The 23,916-nt window shown below is 35.4% G+C and overlaps 1 protein-coding gene across 1 annotated transcript; it reads right to left on the reverse strand.

Moving 5' to 3' along the window:
- Positions 1-3,989: 3,989 nt before the first annotated feature.
- On the reverse strand, positions 3,990-23,708 carry LOC138323146 (uncharacterized). The gene is made up of 12 exons (XM_069267543.1): positions 23,434-23,708; positions 14,105-14,268; positions 13,389-13,535; positions 12,770-12,908; positions 12,145-12,335; positions 11,051-11,177; positions 10,654-10,671; positions 9,002-9,278; positions 7,879-8,018; positions 7,489-7,644; positions 6,143-6,321; positions 3,990-5,646 (listed from the first exon to the last, which is right to left on the reverse strand). The coding sequence occupies exons 1-12, from the start codon at positions 23,537-23,539 to the stop codon at positions 5,425-5,427; spliced, it is 1,866 nt and encodes a 621-aa protein (XP_069123644.1). The 5' UTR covers positions 23,540-23,708; the 3' UTR covers positions 3,990-5,424.
- Between the last annotated feature and the right edge of the window lie 208 nt (positions 23,709-23,916).

Here is a 23,916-nt window from a genome sequence, read left to right on the forward strand (position 1 = left end):
TTCTACGCATACCAATCCATTTTACCACGTATGCACCTCATATTATCTCAATACAGTAGTTTCTTTTCCGCAGTTTGAAATTTCCCTCCTCGCCGTCGCCATTTTCTCATATTATGCAAAGCTACTGTATTGAGATGATATGAGGTGCATGCGTGGTAAAAGGTGGGGGCTAGATCCTATACCGTTGAGCCAGATTGCCGGGAAACGACGTTTTCGGAAGAAAATAAAGAGGAGTTCCGGATGTAAAATGGATTGGTATGGATAGAAAAAAATATTCATTTGTTGAAAAGACCAATGTAAGGGACGCTTCTCGGCGGTAATGTTTTGTAAGCAGCCTGAATCGGAGATGGGCTTATTCCAGGTTTTCGAGTACTAAATTGCGCTCTGGCCCTACGCCAGACATTTATCTGTCATAATGTCTAAGACTGGCGTCAGGGTCAGAGTCTCTCGGGCTAGTAGTACATATAGTAGGGGTAAGTTATTGTAAAACCAGAACCAGACGCATGTGGTAAGACGAGGTAGACATCCATGCTTTGGTGGTAAAACCTTGCTTTGTATTTAATCCTGACTTAACTCCTTCCTTACATGGAGATTGCTGATGTTGTTGGAGCCGTTGAGGCTTGCGTCGAAGCATTGATCTGGTCTGGTTGTTGACAATTAAAAGAATCTTTTCACCCTGGACTCACATAAAAATCCTTGAGACTGGATCTCTACTGATAACCAGGCATGAACGTGTGTTGTAATATAGACGCGGTCAAGTGCCTCTGTTTGGTGGAAGTCGAATCCCATAATGAAAATCATTTCCAATGTCTGCTGAAATGATGTCTCCTTCAACGAAGCTTCAATATATCAATATCTACCTTGATGTGGTCCGGTGTAGTGGTGTTGTCTAAGTGCATTGGAGTAGTGCAGCGGCAGTTCACATGTAGAATCCTTAAAAGGCCCTTTCACAGACAGAAATTTATACCACAGCTGTCATGAAGGTTGTTGCTATTTTTCTGAAAAGTATGACGGAGACCTTCCTTTCCACATCCAAAAAGTAGACGATCCTCTTTCGGTTTATGTTCTTCGAATATTCAGGAACATCCCCTATAATTACTCTGCGAATTATTTGTTCTCACCTTTCCTACAGATGACATTTATGAGACACCATAATATCTTTATAAGTTTTGGACGTATCTTGTAGACAATGTAATGTATACCAAAGGGTTCTGATGTCGGTACAGTGTAGACTTCCTCCAGAATTGGTTATCTTCAGAGAAAAAGAATAAGTGATACTGAAGAAGTTGTATAGAAATCAATCCTAGAACTGTAAGTACCTCTCGTGGTATCAAAATTGGTGTGGACATGAATGTTTTCCAAAACCCGGTAGAACGATTCAAAAGAATTAATGCTGGCAGACATCTTAGTTTCAGATTGGCGACCATTTGCAAATAAGAATCATATTCTGTAGTTATCAAACACCACAAAATATTGATTTGCTTGTTATAACCAAACATATGTAGTAAATTTGACAGCCATATTAAAAAAATGGCGATATCTATATATGAACTTGATATTACCATAATGTTCCAAAAAATCAGAAATATGCATATGGGCGTAGATGGTAATTGTGGACCTAGCTGCCATAGACAGTGAGATGTGACTAATACAAATGGTTTTGACGGTCCTTTTGAAAACCAATATGGCGGCCGCCAAGACCTTGTGAATTTTTGGGGTCCATTTTCTTTCTTAAACCTTACGTCCTAAAGAAGTCGTACAAAAACTGTGAACTATTTTTATGCTTAGCCGCTCCACTGTACCCCGTCATCCCAGCATGCTACAGTCCATTCTGGTCTCAGAACCTCTTCTTTAATTGGACGTCATGTACTCTAAGGACGTTAATACTTATTAGGACAAACTTGGTAGCTTTCCCTCATTGCATCATTTAAAGATCGGTGTGTCTTTGTCATCTGTGACCTTAAATGGAGATCAATGTGATCAATTTCAACTAGAATCGTAGCCATTCATTTCAGCATGTTGTAGTTCAATTATCAGATATTTTGTTATATCTTATCTAATACGATTTTTGTCTCTATGACTATTGTGATTTTGAATGAAGGTCAAGGAAAAAAAACACCGGCAGCAAAGGATGATGTAAAGTACATATGTATATTTTATTGCTAGAATATATGCTAGAGATACTTCAGTGCGACAAACGTGCATCATAGAGGCCAAAAGGCGAATTTCACGGATTCAAATATTTTTTTTTAGTAAAGAGCACTGAAAGACCAAATTTTGCATGATTTTATCATTATATACGAAAGGACAGCTCATTTACTGCTTCTATTGTTCAATATTTCTTCCCGTCGAGGTCGCATTGAAAGTCAAAGGAAATCCCCCATTCACACTGATCCCCCTTTATCCTGTGGCAATTGCATGTCTGTCTGCAAACGTTTATCCAGCAGGGTCAGGACCTCAATAACACACCGCGCGTCTGACACCAATGCTGAAATGTCTGTGTCCTGTGGCACCAACAAACCATGTCAAGAAATGAAGCAAGCGACAATATTTGCTACACATATCGGCTTTTTCGGAAATAATGTGTTTATGTTGTGGCTGTTCATTAATCAATGTATTTGAAATAGACCTACCCCGGAGAACGTGTAATTCTCGCTAACAACCTGGCCGCACGGTAATGAAGATTTCACAGCGTGACATCATTGTCACTTTGTCTCCTTATAAGATTGCTAGGCGATTGGCGCTGTACATCTGTATACAGTCCAAATCTCCAATCTCGGGACTTCGTTAGCTAGGAAGTAGCATTTCATTGTAAGCAGACGACTTGAAAGAGTGGGTGGTCATGAGATTTTCTCTGATATCCGTATACTCATTAAATTGACTTTAGGTTTTACTTGAAGTAGCTTGATTCTGCCAACATAACCGAACTACTATTGGGGATGTCTGTTAACTACTTTATGTGTGGTATTTGTATCGCGTGTTTATGAAAAAACATGATCGGCGCTTTTTGAGCTAAATATTTTATTTGATTTACCATCACTAATAACACAAAGAATATTGTGTAATTTACTACCTTCTACGTAAACAAACGTAGTCTTTATCATTATAAGGAATTAGCTATTGTGATATCTGCACGGCAACCAACGCTCCGTATCGCTAGTCCGCTAAACCTACCTATATTGTTAGGTTTAATTTGCCTAATACGGGAAAACGTACACATACCTATATATTGGGATATAAATGTGTATACCGCGGCCATTACAAATGTGTGAAATAGAAGGGTCTCGGAAGTATTTCATTGTGCAGAGTTATTTAATTTCATAAATGGGATGTAACATGTGGACAGTGGATTTCATAAGATCCCAATATATAGGTATGTGTACGTTTTCCGGGCATTGCATGGACGATATATTAGAAATATGCCGCTGACGTAGCGTAGGCCAAATCTGTCCTACGATTTCACATTTTTAAGAGGTACCGCGAGCTGACTATATATTAGGCAAAAAAAAATAATAATAATGAAAGCCTAATAATATAGCCAGGTTTAGCGGACTAGTCATACACGTATCTGCTGAACGGCAAAACTTGCATCAGCACAAATGATGTTACTGGCTTAACTAACATGTCGGATGTAGATAATACACTGATCTAAGATTGATGATATCACTGTACATGGTTACCTACGATTGTCTTTGGCTTTGTTATTCTCTTTGTTCAAGGATAGATCTTATATGTCATTACGAAAACCTCAGATTCTGTAATTGACAGATGTCACACAACTTTAATCTCTAAACAGTAATTCGATCTCTTGACTAATTTTGAATGGGATTGTACAAAAAACATTGTTTGAATAGGTCATATGATTTTAGTAGTTCTTTTTCCATCGCTTTCGATACATACACATCTCCGCGATATTACTCATAAACTTGATATAGTCAACTGAATTGTCTCACATTATATTAAATGTAAAAAACTGTAAAACGCATGGCTTCGTATAATGCTTTAATGTCAACCAAATACAAAATTCCATTTTACTACATTCCTTCATTCACGACTATTCTAAGTCAATGTTCTAATGCTTTATAGTTTAAACATTCGCGAGTATCTGAACATCTGATTAACACTACTTACAGTCTAACTGTATACGGACAATATTCTTGTCTCCGCTAGTTTGAACTCGTACATAAATGAGCATTTTCAGAAGGCACATTTCCAACCATTCCAAGTGTTAAAATCACGTCAATATTATATAGCGAATGAGTTAACGTTCTAAATTACTTTTCTTTTACTGTGTACGCATAAACACACTTTATTTTCAAAACGTCTATGCATGTACCCATTGTGACCCTGAATAAAATTGTAATTACAATCACCCTTCATAAAATTGTAATACAATCGAGAAAGGCCCATTGATTTTTCTTTCTCAGATGTTTCGGCAACAAACATCAACCGTCAAAATCTAACATGCACGACACTTAACACATTGTTTACCAATAATCAGTTTTTGACATTGACCAACGAGAATGACCCCAGTTTAATATCTTCTGAGATGTGTTAACTGTAACGAAGAAAAGAGGACGGACTAGGGTCGAAAGGCGGTTTGGACCAGCATACTGCTGAAGCAATATACAGAAGGCCATTGGTTCCATAAGGTTATTCGGAAACCACGATTTGTCAAATCAATCAAAACGCAAAGAAACAGCAAGAGATATGAACTTGACAACTATAACTCAAAACTTGTTCAGTTTTCAATACACCTTTTAAATGAATGAATCTGCTAGAGTGTTGGCAACGAAAAAGCCGGTATTGGCATTGACCTCAAAACTCTGAAACTCGAATTTGTGCAGGATATTTAATGGTTTATGTTAAGAACTATGAAAGAAAGAGATCGCTAGAATAATAACATCTTCTGACGGACAAGCGGACGGACGGACGAAGATGAAAGTTTTAGTTTTAATAGATATACGTTTGTTTTCACCAAGAAAGTTTTTATTGTCTAGCAGTTTCCGTTGTTGTCTAGCAGTTTCTGTTGATGTTTAGCAGTTTCCGTTGTTGTCTAGCAGTTTCTGTTGATGTTTAGCAGTTTCCGTTGTTCTGTTCTTTTTCACAAAGTCTCAACCACTTTAATGCGTTCATACAGTACCTGTGTATTGGTCTCTTTTCTATGGTTTCAGTGTCCATTAGTAGTTGATAATGCACTGTCACTGTTTGATCCTATTTAGTATTATTTGATTCGTAAACACGGTGGTTCAAAACAACATTAAAATGTCTGAAACTGTTATGTTAACAAACATACCCTTTGTACATTTCATCACTTTGCTGAGATTTTTTCCGAAAGACATTAATAATATTCGGATCATAAGACTCTTTTCGCACACAAATGATATACTGTTTCCATGGATACATTCCTTTCCCAATCCGAATCTATTTCTGTATGAGCGGGTTGTATCCGTTATTGATAACGTCCGGATGTTCTGGATCGTCCGAGTTCTGTACCAGGGTGTTGTTTATCCAGTTGATGAAGGACGATATCCGGGTGTAGATGCCAGGGAAATCCGGATTAGCGCATCCGATCCCTATAGAAACGATCCCAGCCTGGACCCAGTGATCGCCGTCCTCACAAAACAGTGGCCCTCCGGAGTCTCCCTAAAATAAGACAATACGGGGTTACAGTTTTCGTTTTTATGGCGACAACATACCCTTCCTGAAATGACGAGGTCCTCATTCGATGGTTAATAAAGTAAATGTTCATCATTTGGAATTATGATAATCAGAAATTGGTGAACAGTTATCATCCAATTACGACTCTAAAACATTGACACAAAGTCTTGACTTGATTTGAAAGCTTTAGTTTTCAATTTAGAAAGTTATCGTCAAAGCCAATATGACCGAACTTTATTGTACTGCACATCGCCTACCGGTATTTTCATATGCAATAAAGGTTTTCATAAGCATACCATATTGGTTCCAATATTATCCGTCTAATTATTACTGGAAAAAATCTCAATTACCTCGCCTTTGACCTTGGGTTCAAGACCATAAAATGCAGCAACCTAACGGCGGTTCTCTGCATGTCAGCATTTTAAGATGCAAATTCCGTCAAATCAGTCTGGAGATTGAGATAAAGCGAGAAAAGACTAACCTGGCACGAGTCACGTCCACTTTGGCTGGACTCGGTGGCTGCACAAAGAACAGAATCATCGATGGACACAAAGTTTTTCATCACGTGACCATCAGGTAATGCGTCATACTTGGCGTTACAATCAGCTGGCGGGATGATCGGCAGCTGAGCGTGGAGTGGCAGACGTACACCCTTCCCGTCTATTGCAAAGATAACGATAATCAACATTCATTCTCAATCACAATTAACCTAAATAGATTTGATTCCACGTTATTGAAATACATAATGAAATGGTAATCATGTCTTCTTTATTCAGTAATAGTAGGTCTAAGGTTTTCAGTTTCTTAGATAACATACTCGTATAAATACTATGTAAAACCCGGCCAATGGAGCCAACGTAGCCAACGGAGCTGCAGGAAAATTTAAGTAGCTTGAACGAGATGGACTTTCGAAACCATAGTAATAAGAACACGTTTTGTATTTATCAAATCCAGCTGATACTGCGTTCATCACACACATACAATGTTTGTCAATTTATCCATTTGACATACTACCACAGCTATACCGACATCACCGATACAGCTTATTCAGCTGTATTTAGGTAACTTAAAACAAATAATGCATTGCCCGTCCTGTAGGTGGTGTGTAAGAATTGTGCATACTGCCCCATGGCTGATAAAAGTCGAGAAAAAAAATTAGGATATTACCTGTCTCGTTTTCTAAAATTCTCCCCCTCACTTTTGTGAAGAAGGCTTTGTGTTCTGTCCCCTGACTAAGACACACCATGAAAGTAAAAAGTCTTAGTTTCTGCTTTTGTTTGGCGCTCAGCTTAAATGGAGTTGGACGACTGATTTGCTCGTTGGCAGTATAATGTGGCCGTGTAGGGTGTGATTGCTCGATGTCTCTGGCGGTATGCCTCAATGAGACACAGAAATGGGCAAGAGTTTCAACTAATGCAAAGAGACAATACGAACATACCACTGTCTCCCAATAAACCAACCGACATTCACACAAATGTAAACAAACCAACAGACAAGGTACCTGTTTTCGTAGTAAAGCGCCTCTAGAAAACATGGTTATTTGTCTTATTAGGCCATTAGTTGTCATTGCATTCAAGGTATTGCTTGTTTGAGGTGGTTTTATTGGAAATAGGAATGATGATTGGCAGCCATAATGTTCCAATATTCATTTTTATGTTTATTAAGAATTTTGCAAAATCTGATTTGATTACATTGTTATTGATATTTCTACAGCGAATGATTCAGTTTATTGTCACCATGTCTGGAAATCCTTGGAAATGTGACGTCAGTCATTCATATTTAATCAGTTTACACAATATGCTTGCCGTATTTGTATGGTGGCCTCACCTTGTGTGTTCTGTCCCCATCCCGCCGTGACACACAGCGCACCCGGCGGGAAGCGATTAGGAAGGACATTCAAACAGACTGGATTGACGTAGTCGGACAAAATGGCTGGTCGGTCTAATTTGAGCAAAGCAATGTCCTGTAACAGTGGCGTATTCCCTGAAATTAAAATAGACCCATAATGTAAGCACTCCAACAAGCGTTCCTATTGAGTTGATGTCGTGTTTATGGAAGCGTTGAATGCCATATGTTCATTTTTAGACCACAATATCATGAAACGGTCTAAAATATCGTAAGACTATTTACTCACAAAATCTTGTGTCATTTTGATTGGCAAGTCTAAGATTGTTTTGTAATCTCGAACCCTCAAATTACGTTTTTTACCATACTCACACGAGATCTGGAAGTTGTCTCGCTTGTAGATGTTGCTGATGGTGAACGCCTGTTCTGTACCGTCCCTTCCCGCCTGGTTATGCTCGCCAATCAGAACCTGCCAATTTGTGGGCTCAGCAAGGCCGGGCCATACGGTGTTACTGTGAGAAAGCAGGAATACTACTCTCAATAAAGGCCACTTTTAGGGTTGATTTTGATTTCATTCTTATAAGTATAATTTATTGACGAAAAACCTATTTATGACATTCCGGAACATTTAAAATCACTTACTGAGCTTTTTATCATTGTCTATCACTGTCTATACGCGGTTTTTATATGCGACCGTTTCTTTACGGATTACAGGGGCTGGAGTAGATAGCTAATTCTTAAGTCGTGATAATTTGGTACCAGAAACTTGGTGTTCAATTCAATATCAACACGACATTTGTTGGTGAAACCTGATTCAGTACCATATAAATAGAATCAATAGTACACAGGGACATGATATCGACACACAATGACGAATGAACTGCAGAATAGTGACCAGCGATTTGGAACATGATCCGTCCCTCGTCTATACATGTAAGTAGTCATGTTCCTAAAGCAATGGACTCAATACGCTGTTCGGATGTATACAATTACAGGAACGGGATAATTACAACTAATTGTCGACAAACTCATTTACTCCGCCAATTTTAATTTGTCCATGCGAGAAATATGGTGCTAAAATAACATTTTAGAAGGTATATGATAAACGTTGCTTTTCCCCAAATGATAAGATATCTGTGTATCAGGATTCCGTATACCATAGAAGAAATTATTTCAGAAAAGAAAATTCCTGAATTCATTGTTTACGAACTTTTTTGTTGTAGGGTTTGAAATATGATTTTCATCAAATGTACTATTTATCTAAATATTCCGACTGTATCTAAAATATATTTACTTTATCTGCGCAAAAATGTTCGGGGCCACCGATTTTGTTTGTTTGTTTGTTTGTTGTTTTTTTTTTAATAATGATAGTTATTTTCATAAAGGTTTATCGTGTAAAGAATCAGTCTAATTTGATGGGGTGATGGTGAACACGTTTCGAGTTTGAAATTTACTTCTCATTGAGGCAAGGTTTCTGATTTTAATTTATACTTACTCGAAGCAGTGAGCGGCAGTGATCACCCACTGAGGGTGTATGAGAGATGCGCCACACAGGTGGGGAAAACCGGACGTATTAGAGAACATGTGGTACCGCAGGAAATGGAGAGATACGAGCCAAGGCCATTCTCCCGGGGCGGCATGGATACCACCGACCACACGTTTCTGACGGGGTTGTCTACCGCTGTGGATGTTTCTAAGGACACTGTGAAGGTCACTGTGAAGGTCGTATCGGTCGTTATGGAAATGAGTAAGTCCGCAAGAAACGTGAATTTCTTTTAAGTAAAAAAAATGTAAGAATAATTAAACAATTATTTATGCCTATTCAAATATCTCAATAATAATATCTATTTTATATTCCACCCTGTTCACATGATGCATTTTAAATGTATTTCTACGGAAAAAACTGTTTCAAATCTTTCTTTCTTACTGTTTCCATTAATCAACATTTTGGTTTGTCGGATGAATTCATTTGCAGCATAGGCATAATACTACCATTTTTTCGTGTCTTTTAAAAGTGCAAGATTGCAATGTGATTCACCATACCATACTATATAATTAATTTATATATATATATATATATATATATATATATATATATATATATATTATGAGACTCTTTCATATGTAGATATGAAGGATAGGGATATTGTACCCGAGGGTAACAAATTCTTGTAGGGTTTTATAACATTATGTGACCCCGAGAATAGAATATCCCTATCCTTCATATCAACGTATCAAAGAGTATTTTTCTCTCATACCTCGACGTTTTTATTCCAATTTTACTACTATAATTTTCGGTCATTTTGAAATAAATTCGGGAAAAAACGCGACTGCAAGTCAATTATCCATACATAAAAATATGCGTGATGGTTTCAACGCAAATTCCGTTGTTTGTACCTTTTAAAGTAAATCCAGTAATAGCAATTTTGTTGACGCTATGATGTCAAGAGGCTTTATTACATGGGTAGCCATGCAATACAGCTTCAGGCGACATGAGTGTATTGTCCTGGACCAGCCAGTATTATACGTGTAGGTATGAGAGAAATACATATCTTACTCCAAATGCTTTGTGAATTCTGTGCAAACTGAATAGAATTCAAACCATTATGTTGGATATGATATTTAAGTCCGAACAACCTTCTTGTTGCATACTAATCTGTAGGTGGAACTTCGTTTATACTGAGTGACCACGGTGGCAGTCTGGTTAAAATATTCCGATATACTCTCACAAATGTTCATATGTTGTGTGTAATGCGTTAGAACATTAATAGACTAAATGCTATTAATTAAAACTTCACATCATCGGTAAATGTGAATGAAACCCAATTTCTTTAAAACGAATCTTATACCCTCTTGATTTCAGCTTTAAAGTTCTTTCATGCAATATGTACTGTTGAACCAAATCATTTCCAATTTCGCAGTTCATGGTATCGAAGAATTTCGCTTCCTGACACTTCAAATCCAATTTACCTCAAATCAAAAGGCCAACAGCTAAGCAACTGAATTTATCATATAATCTTACTTGAAATAAGAAGAAGACACGGGATACGATATGGAAATACAAGTTGGTATGGAATATAGTCCTAGTTGTCTCAATATAATATCTACATCAAATATTTATGTAGTAAAATTAGAAACATATCTTACCTTCATTCTCTGTGACAGCTGAAAAGGGAAAAATATTGATTTATCGTCAATTTTATGAAGCGAAAGTATGTCAAATATCCTGAATACTGATTAAACTATCGGTCAGATTTTTTCCGAAACATTTAAGTTCTTTTAACAATGTTAATAATATGAGAAATATTTTTTCCCATTTTGTCTTTATTTTTCATTTTATTTAGTTATGTTTTTTATCATTCTATCTTTTATGAGTGTATCTTTGAACTACTCTTTGAAGTATCCATGCTTCAAAATTTAACTACAATAATACAGCATGCCCATATCCTCGATGACATCAATACGATGTAATATTACATTACGATTTGGGACAGCAGCACCTATTCACATATGTCTGTACAGAGTGCAGGTTTCCATTACATACCACAGCCTTGCAGTCTAACTACAGGGGGAGTAGCCTGGCCGTACGGTGTCACCCGGACACACAATGTCCTTAACGGCCGCAACTCGACGTTTACATCAATAGCCTCCCCGTCCACACTCGTGAATACCTTAAAGTAAACCCAACCGTATAGAAATATCGCCACCTTCGATATCAATACCCAACCTTAAAAGATGTGCTTATAAATAATAAAAAGATCGATTCAAGATACAAATATGACACTAATAAGGTAATATCTCTTGAAAATGAAAACAAACATTTGATTTGTTATACACCGAAATAGAATAACATGTTTACGACACTTTGGTTTATTCAACCTTTTCATGCGTTACACATGTCTCGCCGATAAAGTAGAAAATACTTCCGGAGCTCCTGATTTTAATATCACTTTTAGCTTGTTTTTATTCTGCATTCTTTACAAACTGTACAGTTTCTGTCGTTTAGTAATCATTACTTATATATGATAACGAATAAGATTATGATGATTATAATACATATCCTTATTTATGTAATACATGTATGTCAATTGATATTGGATTTGAGACAAAGCAATTTGCCTGTTTTATTATCAGATTAATATACATTGCACTGAGTAAAGTCGATTAGTACCGAAAGTCATTAACATGAATGGTAGGCCTAATACATATTATAAATATCACCAGCCTTATACGGCATGGATGTATAGTTTGACCTTTCGGATGGACCGTCTTGATACCAAATTGGGAGATGACTTATGTCCCTAGCCATACTATAGCGGAGTATAAATACTGACTTGACAGAGCTCTCCAGTGGCTCTTTCCGGAACCCAATACAGTCTTAAGGTTTTCTTCAGAACTAATTATAGCATGTTGTCTTTAGACTAATGACTGGAGATGTGCTAATTACGTAGATCATTGAGCCACATAACAACGACAAATTACACTACCGCAAAATAAAGTCATTTGAAATATTGTATAATGTTGTTGGTCTTTTATAGATTTTTCTGTTTTGATTCTTGGTGTTATGACAATGTCTCTCAATACTTTAAAGGACAAATGTTTTGGATATTACGTTAAACTGATATTTTGGTATCTTACCTTAGGTTGGTTGCCCTCCAAAACGTCATAAAATGCGACACACGTGCGACTATAGGAGATGCCGTAACTACTGTATCCAATCGTAGTCGGTTCTATACGGATAAGAGATACAAGTTTTTCTCCCGCCAGGCGGAGCTGTACGCCACTGTCACTTGCAGTAACATTAAGAGACTTGTGACAGGAAGAGGGCACTGAGAAAAAAAAAATGAAACATGTCTTTTTGCTATATGTAGATCTCGTTCTATTGACGCCATTTGTATGATATATGTACGAAATACTTATGTTAGTTTTTAAAAGAACGTTATGCAAAACGATTCTATGAAAAATAGTAAAGAATATATAATGTATATGCCAATAAATTGCAGAGTAAAATTAACTAGCTCCATTGAACTTTTGTGTTTTTGACTTGGATAAAGTGTTAAATTGTCGTCATAGTATATTTTATAAGTAATATATTATGTAGTAATTTTCGAATTCCAGGTAATTTGAATATACATGTATTATATGCTTATAACCACTTTAAAGCTACACCAGTGTCAATATTGCTTCATTCGTTGACTTCAAAAAGTGATTGCTGATTGCATATCATTTTCCCACTTATTTTGATTGCTGGGTTCAAACTTACAGCAGCCTGTGAGCTCAAACCTCAGAGCGGACGAGTTGCCATGACGCTCAGTTGGGATGAGTCGGACACACCGAGCAACAAAGACGTGACTAAAAACTATGGTGGAGACTGAATTGGTGTCAACGTTAGCAGCGAACACCTGAAATAAAGGACAGGCGATTAATGACAACGAAGGGGCTGTCTGGTAATTACTGACTTCTGTACAAAATCTTAACTCAAGGGCAAAAATAATACATCAATGGTGACGAAATATGTCCTTCCTTTATGCTAAAAATAAGCCTGAATAGAAACTACCACTTTTATAGACTATGGTGTGTCTCGGCCAGGAGACAGAACCCAGAGCATTCCTCACGGGGGCAAATGATCAACTCAAGGCCAAAATTAGGCAAGGTGTCAAGGAGACATTAGGAGGGATAGCCAGTTAGGAGAAAGAAAAAATATAACATCCCACATTTAGTCGCCTTTTATGATATCCTGCAATGGGAGCCAGCAAGTACTACCATTTTACCACCCTATCTGCATGGTCAAGTTAAACAAAATCTCTAACTCACGACTGTAACCCGCAACTTGAATAACTTATATAAACTTTCTACAAAGTTAAGAAAGTGGTTGGATTTACCTGTGGCGTGCCATTATCCTCGATGACGTAGAAATCACGACAGTTGACGCTGTAGTTGACTTTTAGTGACGTCACCCACAAATGTCTTTCGCTGTCTCCCTGGACTTGTAGACCAGTGACTAACATGTTACTACTATCTACTTCAATCTGTTGATAAAATCGATGGATTTGTTAGTCAAAATAGCAAACATCAATATTCTTTTGCAGACCTAACTCGAATTTTCATTATTATATACCTCTCATCGCATAATTTTTGTTTAACATGTCTGATAAGGATGGTCAGAGTCAAGAGAAACTCGTACTTAATCCATATGCATCATCGGGCAGGTCTTCATTATTTTGCAGAAAAGCCTCGAATTCTCGATTTCATGAGTTTGTCATAAACATTACCGGCCATGTTGGGTACATCAAGGATAGCTTCAATAAGATATAATCAATAAGATGTATTTTGTGTGAGTGTTTTTGATTGATTTAGAAATTCTACAAACACATAATATATATTTGATGTATGCACAACCATAATGTCACTTATAATTGTGACATGTTTTGATTGTTTAATAAAATGCGTTATTCTCAAGAATAAAATAAATGAAATCTAGATGATGCTTCCTTGTGTTTCTTGTCGTTAGTGTGGACCATTTCTGGAGATTTATATTACCATTTACCATATTTACATATACCAATGCTAATATCATATGTTGCGACATGTACTTAACCTGTACAAATGTTGTTGGTCCCAGAGTGGTACCGTACCATGACCGGCCTCCATTGAGACGCGCGTCCTCAGCATTGCCTTCAGTAGCAGTTAGAGTATAGGGTAGCAAGGTCTGGGAGTTCACAGAAACACCCAAAGGCGTTGTACATTGGGCGGAGTCAGGGTCTGAAAAGCACATAAACGGGTCTCACATATAAATAAAAGTAACTTTTCATGTAAATACCGAACACAACAGATGGAAAAAACAACTCGAACACCCAAAGGCGTTGTACATTGGGCGGAGTCATGGGTCTGAAAAGCACATAAACGGGTCTCACATATAAATAAAAGTAACTTTTCATGTAAATACCGAACACAAACAGATGGAAAAAACAACTCGAAATTCACTTGATCGAACAAATAAATTTGTCTCATTGGAACCACCAACGACATTTTTTCAGTGTAGAATAATTTTGTATTTCTTATTGTTTAGCCAAGGTATTAATTCTTAAGGTGGCTGTTTGTTTTTAAACATTCATCTACTATAAACTCGAACAGTTAAGAAACCCCACTAATTTCAAGTTCCTAATCAATACACGTTCGTCCTTATCTACTACTTGTGATATTCCATTTCATACTATTGATATTAATTGACATCAAACGGTTTCAATACGCCAACACATGCGGTGACAATGTTACATGTTTTACTTTCTATGAACGCCCAGTGATAAGGTGAACCATGTCAGAAATTGGTTGTTAATTTCAACGTTTTACAAGCGATAAAAATACCAGCATTCCACAGATAACAAGAGTTGATTGACTACGTAATTTATAACATTGTCCTAATTAGGTGAATTTTTGTCTGTTCTTTCATCTTGTGATGTTCAGTGATAGCTGTTAACTGTATATCATGTAATATTGACTTTCCTCCCTCGGTACTATCCACTCTCACTCCATCCACACACTCTCATCTCAACAATCAACGTCGGGTGTTTTTTTTTTCTTTTGTTTTCTTCTAGATAAAACAGTAAGACCTTCCAATATAATTTTGATAATTTGATAAAACAATATTTCACGACATTCTAGTTAACCCATATTTCTTCTGTTCTTTGTTAGATGGAAATAACGCTATTTTAAGTGACACTTTATTTTTGTCTTCATAAAAACTGTAAAATAATGATATAGAATATATAACATTCATGTATGTAGAATATAAGAACACTAACAATGTATGTATTTTTTAGAAAAGTTATATAGTTAGATTAAAATAACAGTTTACGTAGATTAAAAATAGTTATGTAGATTAACAGAAGAGTTGCGTAGATTTAAAGAAGAGTTATGTAGATTAAAAAAACACAGTTATGCAGATTTAAAAAAAAAACCAGTTATGTAGATCAAAACAACTTCTATGTAGATCAAAAGAACAGTTATGTAGATCAAAAAACACTATTATGTAGATCAAAACTACTGCAATGTAGATCAAAAGAACAGTTACGAAAAACAATCATGTGGATCAAAACAACTGCTATGTAGATTAAAAGAACAGTTATGTAAATCAAAAGAGCAGTAATAAAAGTACTGTTATGTAGATCAAAAGATAAAGTTATGTAGATAAAAAGTACTGTTATGTAGATCAAAAGAAAAGTTATGTAGATCAAAAGAACAGTTATATAGATTAAAAGAACAGTTATGTTTAGATTAAAATGTAGATTAACAGAAGAGTTATGTAGATTAAAAGAAGAGTTATGTAGATTAAAAGAAGAGTTATGTAGATTAAAAGAAGAGTTACATGTATGTAGATTAAAAAAAAAGTTATGCAGATTAAAAAAACAGTTATGTAGATCAAAACAACTGCTATGTAGATTAAAAGAACAGTTATATAGATCAAAAAACTATTATGTAGATCAAAACTACTGCTATGTAGACCAAAAGAACAGTTACGTAGATCAAAAACAATTATGTAGATCAAAACAACTGCTATGTAGATTAAAAGAACGGTAATGTAGATCAAAAGAGCAGTAATGTAGATTAAAAGAGCAGTAATGTAGATTAAAAGTACTGTTATGTAGATCAAAAGATAAGTTATGTAGATGAAAAGTACTGTTATGTAGATCAAAAGAAAAGTATGTAGATCAAAATAACAGCTATGTAGATTAAAAGAAGATATATGTAGATTAAAAGAAGAGTTATGTAGATTAAAAAAAAAGTTATGTAGATTTAAAAAAAAAACAGTAGATAAAAAGAACATTAATTTCATGAAGATTAAAAGAACAGTTATATAGATAAAAAAAACAGTTGATGTAGATTAAAAGAACATTTGTGTAGATCAAACGAACTGTTATGTATATAAAAAGAAATGTTATGCAGATTAAAAGAAACGTTTTAGATTTAAAATTACAGTTGATAATAATTGCTAGATTTTCGATCCGGCGAAAACATCAATTACCTTTACTAAATCACAATTATATGAATTCTCAATCCGAATACCATGTTCCTAATGACATGAAATATATATATTCTGACGCAGCTGAAATCATCTGAACGTAATTACGCTTAAAGAAGTATTTCCTTTATATTATTAAAATCAACAGTTTGAAATTGTACAGCTAATATAGTAACAGAGAACTAAATAATTAGGAGTCGTGGTGGACTCAGGTTTCTGTTGGCCACTAACGAGAAGCTAGTAAGAAGTGTTATCCGCGCTGACATTTATAAGCTCTTTGTAATAACATGGAATTATCACATTGGAATCATTTCAATTTAATTGGATGTCTCAGACTTATTATTGAAAGCCTTGCACCGAAAGACAACATATGGTTTTAAAACTTTCCCTGCTAATGACTTCAATTTCCGCTTCATTCTGCAATGCAACATTACAAACAACTTGCAACACTTCTCAATACACACTAAAAAGAGAACCGGGGAATTTTCAATCAGGCATTAGCGAATTTGGACAATGGCGACAGAAAGAGTGGTTCATAAACAGGTGGTTACAAAGAAATGGAACATTGTCAATAGCACAATGACGCTATCGCACGCGCACGATTACTTGGTCAGCATGTAATTGAAGTGGCTAATTGGTTTCATTAAGTGGAACTGTCGACAACCTCATACAATTGGCGAGTGTTTATGAGCAAATAATCGGATTCGTAAAATAAAGCGCATTGTTTGTGTTGAACTTTAAAAGCTGTTATTTTTGCGGAATAACAGTATTCTCATAAAACCACATTGTATCCGGATATTTATTGGGCTGTTGGACAGGCTGTTATATGACTAAAATGCCAGGGCAACATTGAAAATAGCATTAGTATTTAAGTTGAAAAGAGTCGTAATTCACAACCTCTATATCGCATTAAACTGACAGTTGTTTTCAGTTCCGCGATTACCAAAGTAGAATTTCACCTAATAAAGCATTTTGACGTCACGTGCTCTTTAACAATGAAGCCTATTATTAGACCCTAATTAGGTACACTTATCAACTATGTAGGCCGCTGGTAAGAACATTATTGTGGGATTCAATACTAAATGTAGCCCCAAATTATTACACAAGAGTGAACATCAGTTTGGATAGACAGTTTTAGCATGATGTTCTGGTGACAATGGCTAAATGTGATGTAACGGTTGTTAGGGTAGCAAACGGTTGTTAGGGTAACAGACTTGAATTGACCTCGATTAAGGACAGAACAATGTTTTAGCAGTCTCTATAATATGCTCTACAGTGAATAGCTGTATGTTTATTCTAATAAAATCCACAACAATATCAGTACAACTGATTTCCTTCCGTCGTTCTTAGATGGCAATAAAAGCAAAAAGGAAACTAAAACTGACACAGACCATTTAAATCAAGTTACTAGCACCTCATGATGATGACGAGTTCTGGTGGACAAAAACCCACAGGATTATTTTTAAACAAACACAGGATACCAAGTTAAGGTGGCTGCAATATCGTCTGGTCCATAGAATTTTACCAACTAATATTTTTCTATTCAAAATTAAGGTAGTGGATTCTCCGCTACGTACATTCTGCAGTGATGAAAATGAAACATATATACATTTGTTTTACGAATGTTCAAGGATAGCAAAACTTCGTAAGGAGATTGAGAAATGGTTACTTGAGAAAACCACTTTCAATGTTAGTTTATCACCATTATCAATACTGCTTGGTCTACATGGTCGACATAACAATATGTTTAATATAATGTCATTACTTTTCAAACAATATGTATATCACTGTAGAATTAAGAAAATTTATGTATGTTTTGAAGTACTTAAATTACATATATGTAAGTATTATGAGGCGAAAAAGGTTATGTATAAATCTAAAAATGAATGTACAAAAATCCTTATAAAATACCTTGTTTGAAAAAGAAAACATTGAAATTTAGTTGTCTCTTTGACGATTCACATATTGTAGATAGATGAAATGTTGGTATTGTAGGGTTTGTGTATATGTGTATGTCCAATTGTTACTTGTTGCATATATACAAAATTGTAATGTAAGACATATTATTGGTATTGATGAATTGTATTCCTTGTTCTGTGTAATAACATGTTCATGAAAATCAATAAAAAATTTGAATGCGAAAAAAAGTTACTAGCATCTCATAGATAAACGCAGACAAAAGACGATAGACCATTCATTATTATTTACCGTTCTTAGCATACGACATCTGTCACAAACAGGCGACCACATTCGGAATCTTTTCTATACTTCTTTACCTACTTTTTCTTGCTAATGTCTTCCTTGACACCGCATTACGTTTGGTCATGAGTTAAGCAATCGTCCCTGTGAGGAATGCTCTTGGCTTTATCCATGGCCGAGATACACCATAAACTATGACAGGGGTAGTTATTGTTCCTGTTTAGCGCTCAGGGAGTGGGACGACTGCTTTGCCTGTTGTTAGTATAATGTGACCGGGTGAATGGGTGTTCTGCGCCAATGGCAGCATACTTCAACTAGATAGAACTATAAAAGGGACAAAAAGTTCTACAATAATAAAGAGTCACAACCCAAACATATTGCAGTCCCTGTAGTTAAGATTAATTAATTTTTATCAAGGTCACAGTTGCTTGCCCTTGCTAATAAACTTTTGTCTTTACTAAGCCTCTTGTAAATTAAAGGTCGGCCAATAGAACAAATGCCTTGGTCATCAAACTCAACGAAGATTGTCCAAGCCTCCTCAGGATTTCCTCTTTAGTGCAATTTCAATGCCAAATGAAACTGTCATGTAGAGAGAGTCTCTGTATATTTTATGTTATTTTGATGACATATATATGCTTCCTCTGGTAAAAATAAAGTGTAAAAGCATTTGAATTGTCTTAAATTGTACAGTTTACTGGGAAACGATTAAAGAAGTGAACACCTGGCTAATATAATAAATATGATTTGACATTAAGACTTAGCGTAGGATAGACATTTGTATTGAAGCCATCTTTCCGGTGTAACTATACATCCAGATAAGATTCGTTTCCGTGAAATCCAAAAAGATCACGTTGTATGTTTGCTATATAATATATGATTATCACTCGTTCATTAATTAGAATAATAACCTGTTCTAGAATAAGGTATTTGAAGTTTCTGTAGATAAAAGCAACAATAGATTTGAAACTTTATAATGAAGTTATATTAAACTCCTCCCAATACTGCATTAGCTCTACCCCATGTGTGGTGGATAGATGCCTCCATACACTTTCCATTTTACACCAGTATTCCTGCCGGATGCCTCTTACACCTCTAGAGAGTCTTCGACAAACACAAAAGACAGTGACGAAATATCATTCAAAAGTGCCCATACAGATCATCTACCATGAATGGTGTAGGGAAGCCTATCCATTGTAACAAACAACTTGTACTTATTTTCAAGGTAATTAAACTGGCCGTCATTTATCAGGTTGTGTTCAATAAGCATCTTTATTCACCACGCTGTGCATCGTCATATCCTCGAGAAATATTCCAGTTCCTAAAAGCGTGTCTGTAACCTTGTTTATTCCTAGAACAGTAGTAAACTGGGTCTATTTTTAGTAATCTACTGCGTCTTTTACCACTGTTTTCCGTAAAGTAAATGCCTTTATAAGTCGAAGAACTATACTAATCGGTTTATAAATGAGCCTTGGGATAACCAATGTTGGTTTTATTATCAATTTATGCCTCGGACCGAAAATTGCGTCATATAAGGTAAGGCAAAACATCTTCGTAGGGATGTTTATTTTGTTAATGGATGCTATGGTAACAGATCCGATAGAGCTTCGTCAGAATTATGTTTTGTTTTAGTTACTTGGCCATTGACTTAAGATGGGGAACACAATAAATGTAACTTTATACAAAATCACTATTTTTGTCCCTAAATTGTTTTGAGGAAATGAAACATGTGTTTTGGGTTTCTTTGTTGCTAAATAAAACTTATGATCGCAACGGGTTTCATTACTGAAAGCATCAACAGATTGAACTTTTATCAGTGAGTTATTATCGATATATATTCGATGCTGACGGAAGAAATATAAGAATTAAAAAAGTTGATCAAGAATAATACTATCGGAAAAATATATATAAAGATTCACTTTATTCACAATTTTGACATTAAGCAGATGTTTTTTAACGATTGACTTCAATTCGCGATAGAGACTATGCCTCTCGCTTCACGTGCTCGGCATTTTGTGACAGCTATACAGACTCTAGGCCCAAGACAGAAGCGTAAAAATATAAAAATAAAATAATATTCTTTGTTTCTTGGCGAATAACAGTTATATCTCATCGAGTGGAGGTTCATTTTAATAACGGGTATAATAAAATTTGACAGTGTAATGCCTGCGTCACACGGAAATTGTGGTCTTACCCGACGTCTTCACCACAAAGAAGGCCACACGATTATATTCGAATCAAACATGAAGTCAATGCGTATGTGTTTTTATGAGGATGTCCGAAGTCTGAAAGAAGAGCAATGCTTTGGTATGCCAAAGATCTTGGCGTCACTCACGTTCGTTACTGCCGAAGCCTGAGAAAGTTCCGTGTGTCTATCCTGTGTCAACTTCGGGTCAGTGTGACGCCAGCATAACGCAAAGGACGGTTACTTTTCTGAAACTCACAGTCCCAGTCCTCGTGCAATTTTGTTCATATTTTCCCTTGATTAATTTTGAAATATATTTCTTTTCTGTCCTTTACGAAGCAATCATCAGACCCAAACTCAAATGCAAAAATCCGCACCATGAATATATTTTGTGTCAGTCAATGAGACTTTGAAGGAAGCACACTTGTTCCAATTGTGCATGTGTGTGTAATTGTTTCTTGTGTTTTCTTCTTATTATTTTTTAATTTTTATTTTTCTTCTTCATAAATTATATTTACATAATTTATGTTACAGTATAAATTGTCTAAACCGGATGACATCGGAACTAGTATATTTAGCAAGTATAGTCAGGTTTCCGTATTGAACAGGTTTTCATACCTAAGAAGACAAATGTCATACAATTACGCCGGAAGTGAGTGCCAACCTTTATGCGAATGAATTGATGCACAGTAGAGTTTCATTCACGCCTTTTTATATTGTATAAATTAATAAGTAATTAGTATGACGTGTGTTAGACTGTTCAGCTGTGATTGGCCAGTGCAGTAGCACTATAAAGACGTCGATATTGAGGTAATAATATCTCATGAAAAGATAGATAATCTTTATTTTCTCATATTCACGAGACAACAATCAAAACAAAAGAAAGGAAACTTGTGCATGTGCAGAAAGTTACATATGGTAAAATATTTCACATTAAATTATATTTATAGTTTTAAGCAGTATTCATTTTCTCTTAATAGTTTTAATAATATAACAACATAACTTTTCAAATATAATTTGAAATTATTTCAATGTATTTCAATGTAATAATAGCCTTTTGAAAACGAAATCCTACATAAGATGCGTACAGATTTCAGAAATTTAGTCTTTAACTTAACTAGTTTTCACGTTAAATGTAATCGTTCTAACCCAGAACTCCCTGTTTCTGTAGGATTACGATAAGTTCAGATTATCTGCGTTGGGTGTTATCTAATTGAGACAGATTTGTGTAATCCTATAAGTTCTGAATCTTATGATGACATTCAGACTATCTGTGTCTGTATTACTGCGATAAGATTTTGGAACGATCTAGGAAAACCTCCTTTGCAAATAAAACATCGCGCCCTGTTGTTTTAACCTTTACAAACCGTATCTGTTGCGTCTTTAGGCTCAGTGAGGTGATACAGGTGGATTGGGATATTATAGTAAAAGCTGTTATGGTAATTATGTCCATTTTGTAAACACCATATCCACCGTCTTTGATTCATGTGACTTTATTCAAGACATTTATAACGTCATGATTAGAATAATTAACAAATGCCTAAATACTAAGAGAAAAAACAGGGACCAACGACATTACCTTGCTTTTACCCCACTTAGCGGAAGGTCAGTGGTGATCTGTGGACACACTTTAACCATCGGGGCCCCTATAATACTTGTATAATTACAATGAAAATGATATTTGTCGGCCAATGCATATAGATGAAGGGATTTTAAAAGCCTACGTAATATAAAATGAGTAGAATCTAACTCATTATTGATGAAAAGATTATGTTCATCGCAACTAGGTGTTTTTTTAACGGTAAGCTTTAATGCGAAAGTAGTCAAAGTGAATCAATAGTCCAATCATGGCTTCACACACAGTGACATACTACTACAAAATAACTTAAACGGGCGTGGTGATAAAATAACACATTATCAGGTTATTCACAGGTTGGTTCTAAGATGTGGTCTCTCGCTTAATTAAAACTAAATAAAAGTGGTGAAAGTGGAATCAGGTGTGAAAACAGATTTGACAAGCATTAACTCAAGGATAAAAGTGTTACCATTTTAAAGACCAAACGCGAATAATTTATGAAATATGACAATTTAAATTGTTTGGAACATCCAAATGAAAATTTTCAAAAATATTTAAAACATTTTTTAAAATAAGATAAAAAACGATATATTCCTGGACGTCGAGGATATTGCTAGTAACTACATGTATACCATACTATTTTCTCTCGTTGATCCATATTTGGAACGAACTCAACTTAAACGATAACGCAATCTATTTTCGTAATTTGATAAACATGACATAATAATATGAAAATAAACAATATTGAATGTTTTGTCAAATGATAATGTTAAAATTACATGTGTAAATTAATTTCAAATACATGATTCTACCTTGAAATTAACTCCCGTTTGCGTTTTTTCGTTTCCCGTTTGCGTTTTTTCGTTTGCACAAAAATTTCGAAGGCCAAAAAAAAACAGCAAAAAAAAAACCCCAAAAAAACCCCAAAAAACAATAAAAACAGACAAAAACGTACCTGTCCTAGTGAAATGGTGAATCTATTGAATATTGTGATGACTGTAAATAGGGTTGTCCATGTTGTTTTAAGTATCCAGCATCTTTTCCAGAAAAAGTCCATGTTGCCGATATTTATAAATATTAGCGTTCACAGTAACACATCCATGCTGTCGCCGTGTCAACTGTCGGGCATGCGACTCATGTGAGCGCCAACAACGGTGTTCACTGTTATTGATAGCGAATGGGCGATACGTCATCAGCTCCCGGCTTCTGTGTCACCATGACAACAACACTGGCATCATGGTGGACTTCACTTCATACGAGATTTTAGTTGAGGAAGACATTTTTCTAAAATAAATGACACAATTTGTCCAAAGTAATAAATCATATACGGAAACAATGATTCAAATAAAGTCCTGCCTCAAGACAAATGCTTTTCTAATTTTTAAATACTTTATAGGTATATCTTTCCATATGTTTAAGTGATGATTCAGCATC

Source organism: Argopecten irradians, chromosome 5 (genome assembly GCF_041381155.1).
Source record: "Argopecten irradians isolate NY chromosome 5, Ai_NY, whole genome shotgun sequence".
NCBI classification, from domain to species: Eukaryota; Metazoa; Mollusca; class Bivalvia; order Pectinida; family Pectinidae; genus Argopecten; species Argopecten irradians.

Excerpts from the sequence above, each read along its gene's own strand:
- LOC138323146 (XM_069267543.1), bottom strand. The coding sequence starts at position 23,539 with ATGGACTTTTTCTGGAAAAGATGCTGGATACTTAAAACAACATGGACA. Across the intron at positions 6,322-7,488 it reads ATGGGGACAGAACACACAAG|ACGGGAAGGGTGTACGTCTG; the intron begins GTGAGGCCACCA and ends TCTTTGCAATAG. Across the intron at positions 5,647-6,142 it reads GTGGACGTGACTCGTGCCAG|GGAGACTCCGGAGGGCCACT; the intron begins GTTAGTCTTTTC and ends GTCTTATTTTAG.